This window comes from Phaenicophaeus curvirostris, chromosome 29, assembly GCF_032191515.1.
Source record: "Phaenicophaeus curvirostris isolate KB17595 chromosome 29, BPBGC_Pcur_1.0, whole genome shotgun sequence".
Taxonomy (NCBI): domain Eukaryota; kingdom Metazoa; phylum Chordata; class Aves; order Cuculiformes; family Cuculidae; genus Phaenicophaeus; species Phaenicophaeus curvirostris.
Window position 1 is genome coordinate 2,062,220 of NC_091420.1, and position 15,612 is coordinate 2,077,831.

Sequence of the window (15,612 nt, forward strand, 5' to 3'; positions counted from 1 at the left end):
GTCTGTCTGGAGTGGCCAGGGTCCCCCCAGGGTGGCCACCAGGGTCCATCTGGGCTGGTCCAGGGTCCATCTGGGCTAACCAGGGTCCATCTGCAGTGGCCATGGAGTGGGGGATGTGTGCGGGTTGGAGGATGCGTGCAGGGTGTGGGATGCATGCAGGATGCAGGACACGGGGTGGAAGACATTTGTGGGGTGCAGGACACGCATGGGGTGAGGGACATTTGTGGGGTGAGGGGCACTTGGGGTGGGGGACGTGTGCAGGGGACGTGTGGGGTGAAGGATGCGAGGTGAGGGACGCCTGCAGAGTGGACAATGCATGCAGGGTAGAGCCCAGCGAGGGGACACCCCTAAACCTGGAGGTCATGGTTGGGGGGACCCCTACAACCTGAGGGGGTGGTGTCTGGCTTCATCCCTAAACCTAGAGGTCATGGTTAAGGGGGACCCCTAAACCTAGGGCTCGTGGCCCAAGTGGGGCACCCCTATAGTCTAAGGGGGTGGTGCCTGGGTGTGGGGGCACCCCTAAACCTTGGGGTGGGGGGGGCACAATCATTACCACCAGTACCGGTGGGTCCCGGGTGTCGGTGCCGGTACCGGTGGGTCCAGTGGGTCCCGGGTGTCGGTGCCACCCCCGGTACCGGTCAGTGTGAGGGATCCCAGGTGCCTCCCCCGGTCCCGGTGGGTTCGGGAAGGATCCCAGGTGCCTCCCCCGGTCCCGGTGGGTGAGGGAGGGTCTCAGGTGTTGGTGTCGGTACCGGTGGGGGAGACACGGGTGTCGGTGTCTCCCCCGGTCCCGGTGGGTTCGGGAGGGTCCCAGGTGCCACCCCCGGTCCCGGTGGGTGTGAGGGATCCCAGGTGCCTCCCCCGGTCCCGGTGGGTTCGGGAGGGTGCCGGGTGCCCCCCCTCCGCCCCGTCCCGTGTTGTTGTTGTGTCCGGGCCCCGGTGCGCGGGGCGGGGCGGCGGCGGGGCCGTTCTTAAAGGCGTTAGGGGGGTGGGGGGAGCGGCACCGTCCCGGTGGAGCGTGCGCCCCGCGGAGCGCATGGAGCGGCTCGGGGTGTCGCTGGCCCTGCTGGGGCTCGCCTGGTGCTGCGGGGGGGCGGCCGCCGAGCGCCACACGGTCTTCTGGAACAGCTCCAACCCCCGGTAAGCGCCGCCACCGGAGCCCCGAGGGCGCGCACGGAGCCCTTTGTCCCGGGACGGAGCCTCCGTGGGGCGAGGGGAGGGGAATGCGGGGCTGAGAGCCGGTGTGAGACCCGGGGTCGGGGGTCCCGGTGTGAGACTCGGGGGGGGGTTCCCGGTGCGGGACCCGGGGCTGAACCCCCGACCCCGGCGATGGGGGCTGAGCCCGGTGCACGGGGCGATGGGGCCGGTTTTTAGCTCCAGCGAGGGATTGGGGGGGGGGGGGTCCCCGGTGTTTAACCCCAGCGGTCCCGGAGCTGAGCCCCCGTGCGCGGTTCGGTCCCGGTGGTGAATCCCGGTGTTGAGCTCGGTGCACGGTTTGGTCCTGGAGGTGAATCCCGAGGCTGAGCCCGGGGCACGTTTCGGTCTTGGAGTTGGGTCCCGGTTCTGAGCCCCCCGGTTGCCCGGTTGGGTCCCGGGGCTGAGCCCCCCGGTTCTGAGCCCCCGGTTGGGTCCCGGTTCTGAGCCCCCGGTTGGGTCCCGGTTCTGAGCCCCCGGTTGGGTCCCGGTTGGGTCCCGGTTCTGAGCCCCCGGTTGGGTCCCGGTTCTGAGCCCCCGGTTGGGTCCCGGTTCTGAGCCCCCGGTTGGGTCCCGGTTCTGAGCCCCCGGTTGGGTCCCGGTTCTGAGCCCCCGGTTGGGTCCCGGTTCTGAGCCCCCGGTTGGGTCCCGGTTCTGAGCCCCCGGTTGGGTCCCGGTTGGGTCCCGGGGCTGAGCCCGGTTCTGAGCCCTCGGTTCTGAGCCCCCGGTTGGGTCCCGGGGCTGAGCCCCCGGTTCTGAGCTCCGGTTGCCCGGTTGGGTCCCGGGGCTGAGCTCGGTTCTGAGCCCCCGTTGCACGGTTCGGTCCCGGTTCTGAGCGCCCGGTTGGGTCCCGGGGCTGAGGGGTCCCGGTGTTTAACCCCCACGGTCTCAGTGCTGAGCCCCGGGATGGGGGGGGTTTTCCCGGTTTTTAACCCTCGCGGTGCCGGTGCTGAGCCCCGGTGCTGAGCTCGGTGCACGGTTCGGTCTCGGTGCTGAGCTCGGTGCACGGTTCGGTCCCGGAGCTGAATCCCGCTGCACCATTCGGTCCCGGTGCTCAGCCCCGGTGGTCCCGGTGCTGAGCCCCCAGCAGGGAGGTGGGGGGGGGGTGGTCCCGGTGTTTAACCCCGGAGGCTGGTCCAGGTGCGGGGTTGGCTGGGGGGGGGGAGGGGACGGGACCACCGGGGGGGCCCTTTCCGTTCCCAGAGCCGAGCGGGGCCTCTTCCTTCCCCGCCGGGGCGGGGGGGGGGGGGATGGTGGCGGCGCCGGGACTCGGGGAAGCGCTGTTGACAAACACGGGGCTGGCCCCGGTCCCACCGCCCCGGGCAGGATGGGGGGGGGGGGGGCTGGGACCGGGGCAGGGAGCCTCCCCCCCGGACCCCCGGCACCGACACAGCCTGGGGGGGGGGGCTGCGGGGTGACCCCCATCCCTGGCACCAGAGCCCCAGCCTGTTGGGGTCTCACCTGGGGACACAACCCCCAGGCTTTGGGGTGCCCCACACCCACGTACCAGCCCCCCCCGCGAGGCTATAGGGATGCCCCCACCCCCCCCAACCGTGACCCCCAGGCTTTGGGGTGCCTCACACCCATGTACCAGTCCCCCCACTCAGGCTATAGGGCTGCCCCCCTGCTGACCGTGACCCCCAGGCTTTGGGGTGCCCCACACCCAAGCCCCAGCCCCCCCCCCCCAGGCTGTAGGGGTGACCCCTAGGCTTTGGGGTGCCTCACACCCAGGTACTAGACCCCCCCCCAGGCTGTAGGGGTGTCCCACAGGCTTTGGGGTGCCCCACACCCAGGCCACAGCCGCCCCCCAGGCTTTGGGGTGCCCCCCTCTGACTGTGACCCCCAGGCTTTGGGGTGCCCCACAGCCAAGCACCAGCCTCCCCTCCCAGGCTTTGGGGTCCCCCCCACCGTGACCCCCAGGCTTTGGGGTGCCCCACACACATGTACCAGTCCCCCCACTCAGGCTATAGGGGTGCCCCCCTGCTGACCGTGACCCCCAGGCTTTGGGGTGCCCCACACCCAAGCCCCAGCCCCCCCCCCAGGCTGTAGGGGTGTCCCACAGGCTTTGGGGTGCCCCACACCCAGGCCACAGCCGCCCCCCAGGCTTTGGGGTGCCCCCCTCTGACTGTGACCCCCAGGCTTTGGGGTGCCTTACACCCAGAATCCAGCTCCCCAGGTTTGGGATGCCCCCCCCCCGGGCCATGACCCCCAAGTTTAGGGGTGCCCCTACACCCAGACACCAACCGTCCAGGTTTGGGGTGCCGCCCTCCCCCAGCTGTAGGACGACACCCCCCACCCCCCCCCCCGAGCTGTAGGGCAGGGGGTTAGGAGCAGGGGCTCCCATCGCAGCTGGGGAGGGGAGGGGACCCCACCGAGGTCCCCGGCTGCCTGCCAGTCTGTCTGTCTGTCTGTCTGTCTGTGCCCCCGCCCCGGGAGGGGATGTGGGGAGCAGCAGGCTCTGTCCCCCCCCCGAGGCGAGAGCTCCTGACGCCTTCTGACCTGGGATGGGGCAGGGAGAAGGCGTCCCAGCGTGTTCCCTCCCTGCTCCCCAGCTTCTGGTGCATGGGGGAGCCCTGGAAAAGGGGGTGCACCCCCCAGCCAAGGGGTGGGGGCTGATTTGGGGGGGGGCTTTTCCCTCCCCAAAGCCAACCTGGGTGCTGTGGGACTCTCCCAAGGGAAGGGTGGACCCATGATAGCTCCAAGGAGCTCCAAGGTGGGGGAGGCAGCTCTCCCTCAGCATCGTTAACCAGCGTGGGGGTTTTGGGGTGCAGGAAAAGGGGGTTCAACCCAAACCTCTCTCTCCTGGAGCTAATCATAGAAGCACCTCTTCTTCTCCAGCCCCCTCCCCAGCTCCGTTGCTCTTCTCTGGACTCACTCCAGAGCCTCAACATCCTTCTTGTGGGGAGGGGCCCACAACTGACCCCAGGATTCGAGGAGCGGTCTCCCCAGGGCCGAGTCCAGAGGGAGGAGAACCTCCCTGGCCCTGCTGATCCAAGCCAAGATGCCAAGATCCCCGTTTCCCTCCTGCTTCAGGTTCCTCCAGAGCGATTACACGGTTGAGCTGCGCCTCAACGACTACTTGGACATCATCTGCCCGCACTATGAGGAGGGGAGCGTGGACCCCCAGGTGATGGAGCGTTACACCCTCTACCTGGTGGAGCTGGAGGACTACCAGAGCTGCAAACCCAGCTCCAAGGAGCAGATCCGCTGGGAATGCAACAAGCCCAGCGCCCTACACGGCCCCGAGAGGTTCTCGGAGAAGTTCCAGCGCTTCACCCCCTTCTCACTGGGCAAGGAATTCAAGGAAGGGCACAGCTACTACTACATCTGTGAGTGCCTGGGGGGGGGTCCCTGCAATGGGGCTGGGGACCCTGCTTGGGCATCCCCCACCCCCCTAGCCTAGAAGGAGCTCAAGGAGGGGCACAGCTACTATTAAATCCGTGAGGCTGGGGGGTCCCTGCAGTGGGGTTGGGGGTCCCTGCAGTGGGGTTGGGGGTCCCTGCAATGGGATTGGGGTCCCTGGAATGGGATTGGGGTCCCTGCTGGGAATCCCCCCGCTCCCCTAAGTCACAAAGAGTTCAAGGAAAGGCACAGCTACAATATCTATGGGGCTGGGGGAGTCCCTGCAATGGGGCTGGGGGTCTGTGCAATGGGATTGGGGTCCCTGCAGCGGGGTTGGGGTCCCTGCCAGGCCCCCCCCACCCCCCTAACCCGCATCCACCCCTGCAGCCCAGCCCATCCACCACCACGGTGAAGCTTGCCTGAAGCTGAAGGTGACAGTGGCCGGCAAGGGCAGTGAGTATCACCTGGAATTATTTTTGGGGTGATCCGAGTTATTTGGTCAATGGTCTAAAAACTAAACCCTTCCTAGTGCTGGGGGGGCAACCTCACCTACCCGTGGGGACCCCAATTGCTCTAGATCCTCGGGGAAAAAAGGGGACCTGGCAACTGTGATGATGATGATGGGAAAGAAACTGATGATTGTCTCTTTCTTAATCGCTTTACTCATTCTCTTGTGGCAAAGATCAGACCTGGTGCCTTTAAAGCTCTTGTTGATCGCTGCTCATTGTTTGTTTTCTTTCTTGATGGAATAACTTGAGTAAAACTTGATTTTATGGAGTATTTGGGAGTTTGGGCTTTTATGCTCATTGCGTTTGACGCTAGAAGTCCTCGAGTAAACCTGGATTTTGCAGAGTATTCGGGAATTTGGGTTTTTATGGTGGTTTTTTTGGCTAAAATCACCTGATATTTGATAATTTGGGCTTTTTTGGCCCCCTTTGTGGTAAAACACCCCCCTTTCTGTGCCCTGCTTGGCCTTTCCGGAGCTGAGTCACGGCCAAGTGTGGCCTCTTGCCAGTCCCGGGGTGTGGATTCGTTTGGCTTTGCTGGGAAAGGTGCTGGTGGCTTCAGGGGGGGCCCCGGTCCTGGGTGAAACCTGGTCCCGGGGTTGTGGGGGGGGTCAGGGTGCTGCCCCTCCCTGCCTGACCCTGTGTTTGCTTTGCAGCTCAGGCACCGCCTGCCCCGGCTTCTACCCAGAAAGGGAGGATCCAGGCAGGTAGGTTGGTGGCTGCGGGCGTGGGGCTGAGCCCAAAGTGCACTCCTGGGGGGCAGCAAAATGGGGGGGCAGCAAGGTTGGGGGCTGCGATGGTGGGTTTGGGGCACAGCAGGGATGCTCACAGCTCCTAGGCTGCACCCTTAGCAAGTTTGTGGATGACACTGAGCTGGGTGGAAGCTGGATCTGCTGGAGGGTCGGGAGGCTCCAAAGGGATCTGAACAGGCTGGATCCATGGGCTGAGACCAACGGCAGGAGGGTTAACGAGGCCAAATGGCGGGTCCTGCACTTGGGGCACAACAACCCTGAGCAGCTCCAGCCTAGGAGAAGTCTGGCTGGAAACTGCCTGGAGGAGAAGGACCTGGGGGGGTTGGTTGAACAGGAGCCAGCAGGGGCCCAGGTGGCCAAGAAGGCCAAGGGCATCTTGGCTTGGATCAGACCCAGCATGGCCAGCAGGGCCAGGGAGGTTCTTCTCCCTCTGGCCTCGGCCCTGGGGAGACCGCTCCTCGAATCCTGGGGTCAGTTGTGGGCCCCTCCCCACAAGAAGGATGTTGAGGCTCTGGAGCGAGTGCAGAGAAGAGCAACGAAGCTGGGGAGGGGGCTGGAGAAGAAGAGGAGCGGCTGAGAGAGCTGGGGGGGTTTAGCCTGGAGAAGAGGAGGCTGAGGGGAGACCTCATTGCTCTCTGCAACTCCCTGAGAGGAGGTTGTGGAGAGGAGGGAGCTGGGCTCTTCTCCCAAGGGACAGGGGACAGGACGAGAGGGAATGGCCTCAAGCTCCACCAGGGGAGGGTCAGGCTGGACATCAGGAAAAAATATTTCATGGCAAGGGTGATTGGGCAGTGTCCGAGGCTGCCCAGGGAGGGGGTTGAGTCCCCTTCCCTGGAGGGGTTTAAGGGCCGGGTGGACGAGGTGCTGAGGGACATGGGTTAGTGATTGATGGGAATGGTTGGACTCGATGATCCGGTGGGTCCTTTCCAACCTGGTGATTCTGTGATTCCTCTCCCCACAGATGATGCGGCTGCGCACGTGCTGAGGAGCGTGGGGCAGAACTCAGCAATACGGAGCAGCAGCCCCATCACCTTCATCAGCATCCTCCTGCCCCTCCTGGTGCCTCAGGGGCTGTGAGCCACTCGGATCCGAATCCAAAAATGTCCAGAGCTAGAAGGGACCCACAAAGATCATCGAGTCCAACTCCTACCCCCGTATATGGACTAAGGCTGCGGCCGCTGGTGTTGGAGCCGGGATGTTTGCGACCCCCGTGGTCCTTGTGTCCTCACTGGGGTGACCTGCGCTGCACACAACTGGGAACGGAAAGGATTTGTCAGTATTAGAGGGTCCAAAGCGAAGCTGAGCAGCCAAAGCCCTCAAGCTGCCCTGGATTCCCTGGAACTCACGGGCAGGATGCTCTCTGCAGCTGGAGACCGAGCACCAGCCCTGGACTGGAGGGGAGCGGGGGGCTGGTACCCCCACCCCAAGAGCTGGGCTCGCCCTTGCATCTCTCCGGGCTGGGCTGTGATGTGTCCTGCAGGTGGGGACTTGGTGGTGGCCCTGGGGCCAGCTGGGTGCCACCAGGTCCCTTGGTGTCACCAGCTCTGGGAGCCTGGACTCGAGATGCCCGAGCCAGCGGAGCTGGAGGAAACACCCCCTACTTCCCCATCCTCATCCCACTACACCTGGGGGTAACAGGACCTGCTCCCCCTTTCCCCATCCTCATCCCACCTCACATGGAGGTGATGGGAGATGTTCCTCTTTCCCATCCTTCATCCCATCACACATGGGGGTGACAGGACCTTCTCCCTTTTCCATCCTTCATCATACATGGGGGTGATGGGACCTGCTCCCCTTTCCCTATCGTCATCCCTTCATCCTTCATCACATGGGGGTGACGGGATTTCCTCCCCTTTTCCATCCTTCATCATATATGGGGGTGATGGGGCCTGCTCCCCCCTTTCCCTGTCCATTCCACTGCCAATGGGGGTGACAGGAGCTGCACCCCCTTCCCCATCCTCATCCCACCACAAATGGGGGTGTCGGGACCTGCTTCCCCCTTTCCCCATCCTCATCCCACCTCACGTGGGGGTGAGGGGAGATGTTCCTCTTTCCCATCCTTCATCCCTTCGTACATGGGGGTGATGGGAGATGCTCCCCTTTTCCATCCTTCATCACAAATGGGGGTGATGGGACCTGCTCCCCCTTTTCCCGTCCATTCCACTGCCAATGGGGGTGAGGGGAGATGTTCCTCTTCCCCATCCTTCATCCCTTCATACATGGGGGTGACAGGACCTGCTCCCCCTTCCCCCTCCTTCATCCCACCACCCAGAGGAGTAATGGAGCTGCCCCCCCTGGACCCCCCCTCGGTGCTGGGTGCCGGAGGGACCCCCCCCAGCTGCCCCCTGGGGTTGATTTGCCTGCCCTGGTCTGTACAGCAATTTTCAAACACTGGAGTTTTTGTACTGGAATAAATAGCCAAGACCAACCTGAGCGCCTGGGGCTGGTGGGGGGTGAAGGGGGGGGGGGGCTGTGGGGCCAGACTGGCCTTGGAAGAAGGAGGACTGGCCCATGTGGGGCATTTGTGCTGGTTAATTAATTAATTGGCTGGTGTTTACACAGGGCTTTGAAGTGGAAAAGTGCCACAGCGCTATCAGGGGGCTTTATCTGCTGAGCTGGTGACACAAAGCCCTGCCAGGGGATTTTTTTTTTTGGGGGGGGGGGAAGCTACTGTCTCATGGGATTGGGGGATGGAGGGAGCCCTTCCAGCGGATTGGGGGTCTCCTCCCTGATCGGGGATGAGATTCCAGGCCTGGGGGGGATTCCAGGATTGGGGGGAAGGGGTGTGGGGGGGGGGGGCAGAGCCCCCAGGGTTAGGTGGGGAGACAGCCAGGCTAAGCCCCAGGAGATTAGTGGGGGGGGGGGCACTGGGAATGCAGAATGAGAGGGATATGGAGAGAGGGGGACCCCACTGAGGGGGGTCCCAGGGCCTCAGGGAGCTGGGATCACAGGGATGTGTGAACCTAAACATTTGGGATCACAGGGATGTGGGATATTGGGGGTGCAAGTTGGGAGGGGGGGCAGGATGGGGGGGGAGGGAGGTGGGATCTCAGGTATTTGGGATCACGGGGTTGTGGGGCACAAGGGGTGCAGGGAGCAGAGAAGGGGGGAGAAGAAGGAGGGGGAGGTGAGATTTCAGGGATTTGGGATCACAGGGATGTGTGACCTCAGACATTTGGGGTTTGGGGGGGGGACACACAACACCACAGGCGTTTTGAGGGGTGCAGTGTCCTAGGGGGGTGGGGCTCAAGGTATTTAGGGGGTGCAGGGTCTGGGAGGGGGATTTTGGGGTTATAGGGACTGGGGAAGGATGGGACCCCCCAGCACTGGGGTCTAGGGGGGGTGCAGGGTCCTGGGAGGGGGGAATTCGGGGGGGGGGACCCCGGCATTTGGGGGGTGCAGGGACCAGGGAGGCTGGGACCCAAGGTATTTAGACAGTGTAGGGTCCTGGGGGGGGGGGGACCCCAGCATTTGGGGTCTGGGGGTGCAGGGTCGGGGGGGTTGGGGGAATCATGGGGGTGCACGGTCTGGGGTGGGGGGAGGGATCCCCAGTATTTGAGGTCTAGGGGGGTGCAGGGTCTGGGGGGGAGTGGGACCCCTGAAATTTGGGGTCTGGGGGGCCGGGACCCCCAGCATTTGAGGGGGTGCAGTGTCCCGGGGGGGCTGAGATCCAAGGTATTTAGAGGGTGCAGGGTCCTGGGGGGAGACACCCCCCAGCCTTTGGGGTCTCGGGGGTGCAGGGGCCTGGAGGCGGGGGGGAATCCTGGGGGTGCAGGGATCAGGGGGGCTGGGACCCAAGGTATTTAGGGGGTGCAGGGCCTTGGGGCGGGGGGGGGGCTGTCCCCGCCGCCCCGGGGCCGGTGTCCGGTCCCTCCCCGGTAGTGCGTTCGGTCCCGCCCCCCCCCCCCCACTCCCCCCCCTTCCCCGGTCGCCACGGGGCCGCTGGTCTGGTCGCCATGGCCCCGGGCCTGCTCGCCACCTCCTGCCTGGCCTGCACGCTCGCCATGTTCGGCACCGGCCTGTGAGCCCGGGGTGGGGGGTGGAATTGGAGGGTCTGGGGGTGCAGGGGGGGGGCATAGGGGGGACATGGGAGGGTATAAGGGGCCTGGGGGGTGCAGGAGGGCAATAGGAGGGTCTGGGGGTGCAGGGGGGGGCATTGGGGGGGAGGAATGGGGAGGTCTGGGGGGCAGGGGGAATGGGAGGGTCTGGGGGTGCAGGGTGGGCCATAGGGGGTCAGGGGGACATGGGAGGGTCTGGGGGTGCAAGGAGGGAATAGGAGGTTCTGGGGGTGCAAGGGAGCTATAGGGGTGCGGGGGTGGGAATAGGAGGGTCTGGGGGTGCAGGGGGGGAATGGGAGAGTCTGGGGGTGCAGGGGGGGCCATAGGGGGCCGAGGGGGAGGGAATGGGAGGGTCTGGGGGCACAGGGGAGCTATAGGGGGGCAGGGGGACATGGGAGGATCTGGGGGTGCAAGGGGACAATAGGAGGGTCTAGGGGTGCAGGGGGGCTATAGGGGGGCAGGGGGTGGGAATAGGAGTGTCTGGGGTGCAGGGGGGGAATGGGAGGGTCTGGGGGTTAGGGGGGGCCATGGGGGGCGGGGAGGGAACTGGAGAGTCTGGGGGGCAGGAGGGGCTATAGGTGGGCATGGGAGGGTCTAGGGGGGCTAAGGGGGGGGGGGAATGGGAGGGTCTGGGGGTGCAGGGGGGCCATAGGTGGATGAGGGTGGAATAGGAGGATCTAGAGGCGCAAGAGGGGCCTTAGGTGTGCAGGGAGGGGGGAAATAGGCGAGTCTAGGGGTGCTCCAAGTGTAGGGGAGGCCTTGGAGTATTGAGTTTGCGTTTTAGGGGAGCACTCGTAGCCCCCCCCTCAGTGGCACCAGACACCCAAGAGGCTGCTCCCCTCCGCTCTCCCCAGGTCCGACCTGCGCCAGATGTTGACGACCAAGAGCGTGGAGAACATCCAGTTCCTGCCCTTCCTCACCACTGATGTCAAGTACGACGGGGTTGAGCCCAGGGGTGGTTCAATGTGAGGGGGTTCCATGAGCGTGGAGAGAGCAGAAGCTCCCCCAGACCATGGTAGCTCCTGTGTTTGCCCTGCAGCAACCTCAGCTGGCTGGGCTACGGCTGCTTGAAGGAGGACTGGACGCTCATCACCGTCAATGCCATCGGAGCAGCCCTGCAGAGCCTCTACATCCTGGCGTTCCTCTACTACAGCCCCATCAAGGTGGGGGGCGACCAAGTTGGGGTGATGGAGGGGGCAGGGGGGACTCTAGAACCATAAAATGTCTTGAGTTCTCCTTGAATACTGCGTTCAGTTGAACAGAGGGGGTTGAGTTCCCTTCCCTGGAGGGGTTTAAGGGCCGGGTGGACGAGGTGCTGAGGGACATGGGTTAGTGATTGATGGGAATGGTTGGACTCCATGATCCGGTAGGTCTTTTCCTACCTGGTGATTCTATGATTCTATGAGTTAGAAGTGACCCCCAAAGGATCATCGAGTCCAACTCCTGTCCCTGCACAGGACACCCCAACCTTCACCTCGGGTGTCCTAGGGTGTTGGCCAAATGCTTCTGGAATGTTGTCAGTCTTGGGGCCTTGAGTGTGTCCCTGGGGAGTGAGTCCAGAGGAGGCCACGGAGATGGTCTGAGCACCTCCCAGCTGAGGACAGGCTGAGGGAGAAGAGAAGGCTCTGGGGAGACCTTAGAGCAGCTTCCAGTATGGAAAGGGGCTCCAGGAAAGCTGGGGAGGGGCTCTGGATCAGGGAGTTCAGGGAGAAGATGAGTGGGATGGTTTTGAGCTGCAAGGAAGGAGACCGAGATGAGATCTTGGGGAGAAATGTTTTGCTGTGAGGGTGGGGAGGCCCTGGCCCAGGTTGCCCAGAGCAGGGGTGGCTGCCCCATCCCTGGAGGGGTTCAAGGCCAGGTTGGACGGGGCTTGGAGCCCCTGATGCAGTGGGAGGTTGGGAATGGATGGCCTTTGAGGTCCCTTCCAACCCAACCCAATCCATGATTCCGTTCTAGTGCTTCACTACCCTCTGGCTGAAGAACCTTTCCCTAATGTCCAACCTTTCCCTCCTCTGGCCCATCTTCCTGCCGTTGCCTCGGGACCCTGGTGCTCACCATCCCCTCCTCTCCGCCCCAGCGCCCTGTGCTGCTGCAGACCCTGCTGCTCCTGGCCGTGTTGGCCACCGGTTACGGCTACTTCACCCTCGGCATTGCTGATGCCCAAACGCGCCTGGCACGCCTGGGGCTCTTCTGCAGTGTCTTCACCATCACCATGTACCTCTCGCCGCTGGCCGACCTGGTGCGTGGGGCTGGGGGGCTGCAGCAGCATCCGGGCTGCCAAGCCCAGGACCAGCCTGACGTTAGGTTCCGCAGGCCAAGATTGTCCGGACTAAGTCGACGCGCTGCCTGTCCTTCCCCCTGACCGTCACCACCTTCCTGGCCTCCACCAGCTGGACGCTCTACGGCCTGCAGCTCCGGGACCTCTACATCATGGTGAGTTGGGGTGGCTGAGGGCTGCTCTCCCTTCACTTCCCATCCCATCCCATCCCATCCCATCCCATCCCATCCCATCCCATCCCATCCCATCCCATCCCATCCCATCCCATCATCTCCACCTCCACCTCCATCTCCATCATCTCTAGCTCTTCCATCCCATCACATCCTTGTCCCATTCCATCCCTGTCCCACCCCATCCCATCCCATCATCTCCATCTCCATCATCTCCAGCTCTTCCATCCCATCCCATCCCATCCCATCCCATCCCATCCCATCCCATCCCATCCCATCCCATCCCATCCCATCCCATCATCTCCACCTCCATCTCCATCATCTCCAGCTCTTCCATCCCATCCCATCCCATCCCATCCCCATCCCATCCCATCCCATCCCCATCCCGTTCCCATCCCATCCCGTTCCCATCCCATCCCATCGCATCCCATCATCTCCACCTCCATCTCCATCATCTCCAGCTCTTCCATCCCATCACATCCCGTTCACATCCCATCATCTCTACCTCCACCTCCATCTCCATCATCTCCAGCTCTTCCATCCCATCCCATCCCATCCCATCCCATCCCATCCCATCCCATCCCATCCCATCCCATCCCATCTCTCCTGGTGCCATTCAGCTAGGCAGTTGGCACCGGGCCGGTCCCCGTCGGGCGTCATCTGTGTCACACAGCAGAGCCCGTGACTAGGCTCGGCGAGATGAGTATTGATTTTAATTAATTAGATGGGATCGGGCCAATAAATCTCCCCCGGCAACGTGGGGCTGCTGGAGCGGCGGTGGGGGGAGGGCGGCAGTGCCGTGAGCCAAGCAGATCCATCCGCTCCCCCCCAACCTCGTGTCCTCCCGCAGGTCCCCAACGTGCCAGGGGTCGTCACCAGCGTGGTGAGGTTCTGGCTCTTCTGGTGGTACCCACCGGGCCAGGACAAGCCCTACCGAGCCCTTCCGGCTTGAGGGACCCCATGGAAGGAGCTCACGTCCTCCAGAATGATGAAGGATCCCCCCAAGTTCTCCCTTTGCCTGGCTGGACTGGCCGCAGCCACCGAGCTGTGGTGACAACGCAGCGTTGTTGTCCCCCTTGGCCGAGGCCGCCTGCTCCCGGCAGGACCGGGACCCCAGGAAGGGGCTTCACCCTCACTGTTGTCCCTCCAGCCCTTGGGGATGGGTGGTTTGGTCTCAGCGATGCCTTTGAGGTGCTCAGAGCTCTCTGTGTCCCGGTTCCTGGAGACCCCTGGATGATCTTGCGTACCCACGGCTCTGCCCCAGCGCCACGCGGGGCTGCCGGGAAGCCCCGTGTTCTCTTTTGTATGAATTGAAGTGCCTTTTAATAAATCAGAGACTCTTCTGGTGTCCAAGCTGAGTGGTGAAGTCCCCTTGAGGGATGGCGTGGGACCCAGAGGGAGCTGGACAGGCTGGAGGAGTTGGGCTCTGAGAACCTCAGGAGGTTCAACAAGGCCAAACACAAAGTCCTGCTCGGTTTCCATACAGGATAGGGGATGAAGGGATGGAGAGCAGCCCCGAGGAGAAGGACTTGGGGTGCTGGAGGCTGAGAAGCTCCACATGAAGCTCCACATGCAGCCCAGAAACCAACTGTGTCCTGGGTTGTGTCCAGAGCTGTGGGGCCAGCAGGGCGAGGGAGAAGATTCTGCCCCTCTGCTCTGGTGAGACCCACCTGGAGCTCTGGGTCCAGTTCTGGAGTCCTCAGCCCAGGAAGGACATGGAGCTGTTGGAGTGAGACCAGAGGAGGCAACGGAGATGATACGAGGTCTGGAGAACCTCCCATAGAAGGCTGAGAGAGTTGGGGTTGTTCAGGCTGGAGAAGAGAAGGCTCTGGGGAGACCTTAGAGCAGCTTCCAGTGCTGAAAGGGGCTCCAGGAAAGCTGGGGAGGGGCTCTGGATCAGGGAGCTCAGGGATCGGATGAGGGGAATGGTTTTGAGCTGTAAGAGGGGAGGTTGAGGTGAGATCTTGGGGAGAAATGTTCTCCTGTGAGGTTAGGGAGGGTCTGGCCCAGGTTGCCCAGAGCAGAGGTGGCTGCCCCGTCCCTGGAGGGGTTCAAGGCCAGGTTGGATCAGGGGCTCCAAGCCCCTGATCCAGTGGGAGGTGTCCCTGCCCATGGCAGGGGTGGGACTGGATGGGCTTTGAGGTCCCTTCCAACCCAAACCATCCCATGATTCTGTTCCAGTGCTGCACTTCTTGGTTGAAGAACCTTTCCCTCATGTCCAGGAGGGGGCTGGATTGGGGCAGGAGGGGGCTGGATTGGGGCTGGAGGGGGCACGGGGCTGAATTTGGGGCATGGAGAGGGACCGCAAGGATTCCAGAGCTGCCCAGGGTGGCTGCTGTGACTCCTCTTCATCAGCAGCACGAGGACACGGGTCCCAAAAGGGAAAGGAAATTGTGTTCAACACGAGGCTTGGATGCTGGCAGACGGAGAATCGATTAAAATCCTCCCCGCAACCCCCCGACGATCGAGCGCGTACGAATCCAGCAGCCGCTGGCATCGACCCAAACTCAATTAACAAATTAACAACGATCTGGAATGAAGCTATCGGGCGAGCACGTCAAGCGCAGAGACAGGCGCGTGTTTGGGTGACCGAATTACACCGCAAGTGCCTGGAATCCTGCAAAACAAACCCCACCTTGAGCTGGGAGCCCCCCCCCAGGAATGAGAAGCCGATTCCTGCAGCTTTGCCACGTCCTCCAGCCTGGATGACGCAGCCCGGATTAAGGAAGTGATGATGAGGACTCTGGCAGAGCAGAAGCTGGTTTACACCTTGCGACGTGGCTTGGGAAAAGCCAACAAGGAGGCGAGAGGCTGGGATGGAGCTTGTGGGGGTTAAAGTGCCAGGTTCTGCACTTGGGACACAACAACCCTGAGCAGCTCCAGCCTAGGAGAAGTCTGGCTGGAAAGTGCCTGGAGGAGAAGGACCTGGGGGGGTTGGTTGAACAGGAGCCAGCAGGGGCCCAGGGGGCCAAGAAGGCCAAGGGCATCTTGGCTTGGATCAGACCCGGCGTGGCCAGCAGGGCCAGGGAGGTTCTTCTCCCTCTGGCCTCGGCCCTGGGGAGAGCGCTCCTCGAATCCTGGGGTCAGTTGTGGGCCCCTCCCCACAAGAAGGATGTTGAGGCTCTGGAGCGAGTGCAGAGAAGAGCAACGAAGCTGGGGAGGGGGCTGGAGAAGAAGAGGAGCGGCTGAGAGAGCTGGGGGGGTTTAGCCTGGAGAAGAGGAGGCTGAGGGGAGACCTCATTGCTCTCTGCAACTCCCTGAGAGGAGGTTGTGGAGAGGAGGGAGCTGGGCTCTTCTCCCAAGGGCCAGGGG

General features: G+C 63.2%; 2 protein-coding genes across 3 annotated transcripts; both read left to right on the forward strand.

The window, feature by feature from the left end:
* Positions 1–1,020: 1,020 nt before the first annotated feature.
* EFNA1 (ephrin A1) lies at positions 1,021–8,216 on the forward strand. The gene is made up of 5 exons (XM_069878873.1): positions 1,021–1,140; positions 4,228–4,523; positions 4,924–4,989; positions 5,699–5,749; positions 6,756–8,216. The coding sequence occupies exons 1-5, from the start codon at positions 1,037–1,039 to the stop codon at positions 6,869–6,871; spliced, it is 633 nt and encodes a 210-aa protein (XP_069734974.1). The 5' UTR covers positions 1,021–1,036; the 3' UTR covers positions 6,872–8,216.
* A 1,496-nt stretch (positions 8,217–9,712) lies between these two features.
* SLC50A1 (solute carrier family 50 member 1) lies at positions 9,713–13,653 on the forward strand. Of its 2 annotated transcripts, none has more exons than XM_069878864.1 (6): positions 9,713–9,815; positions 10,707–10,784; positions 10,892–11,015; positions 11,930–12,091; positions 12,166–12,285; positions 13,151–13,653. In XM_069878864.1, the coding sequence occupies exons 1-6, from the start codon at positions 9,751–9,753 to the stop codon at positions 13,250–13,252; spliced, it is 651 nt and encodes a 216-aa protein (XP_069734965.1). In that variant the 5' UTR covers positions 9,713–9,750; the 3' UTR covers positions 13,253–13,653. The 2 variants fall into 2 exon arrangements, with proteins under 2 accessions (XP_069734965.1, XP_069734966.1); XM_069878865.1 differs by lacking the exon at positions 13,151–13,653 and adding an exon at positions 12,921–13,143.
* Positions 13,654–15,612: the final 1,959 nt, after the last annotated feature.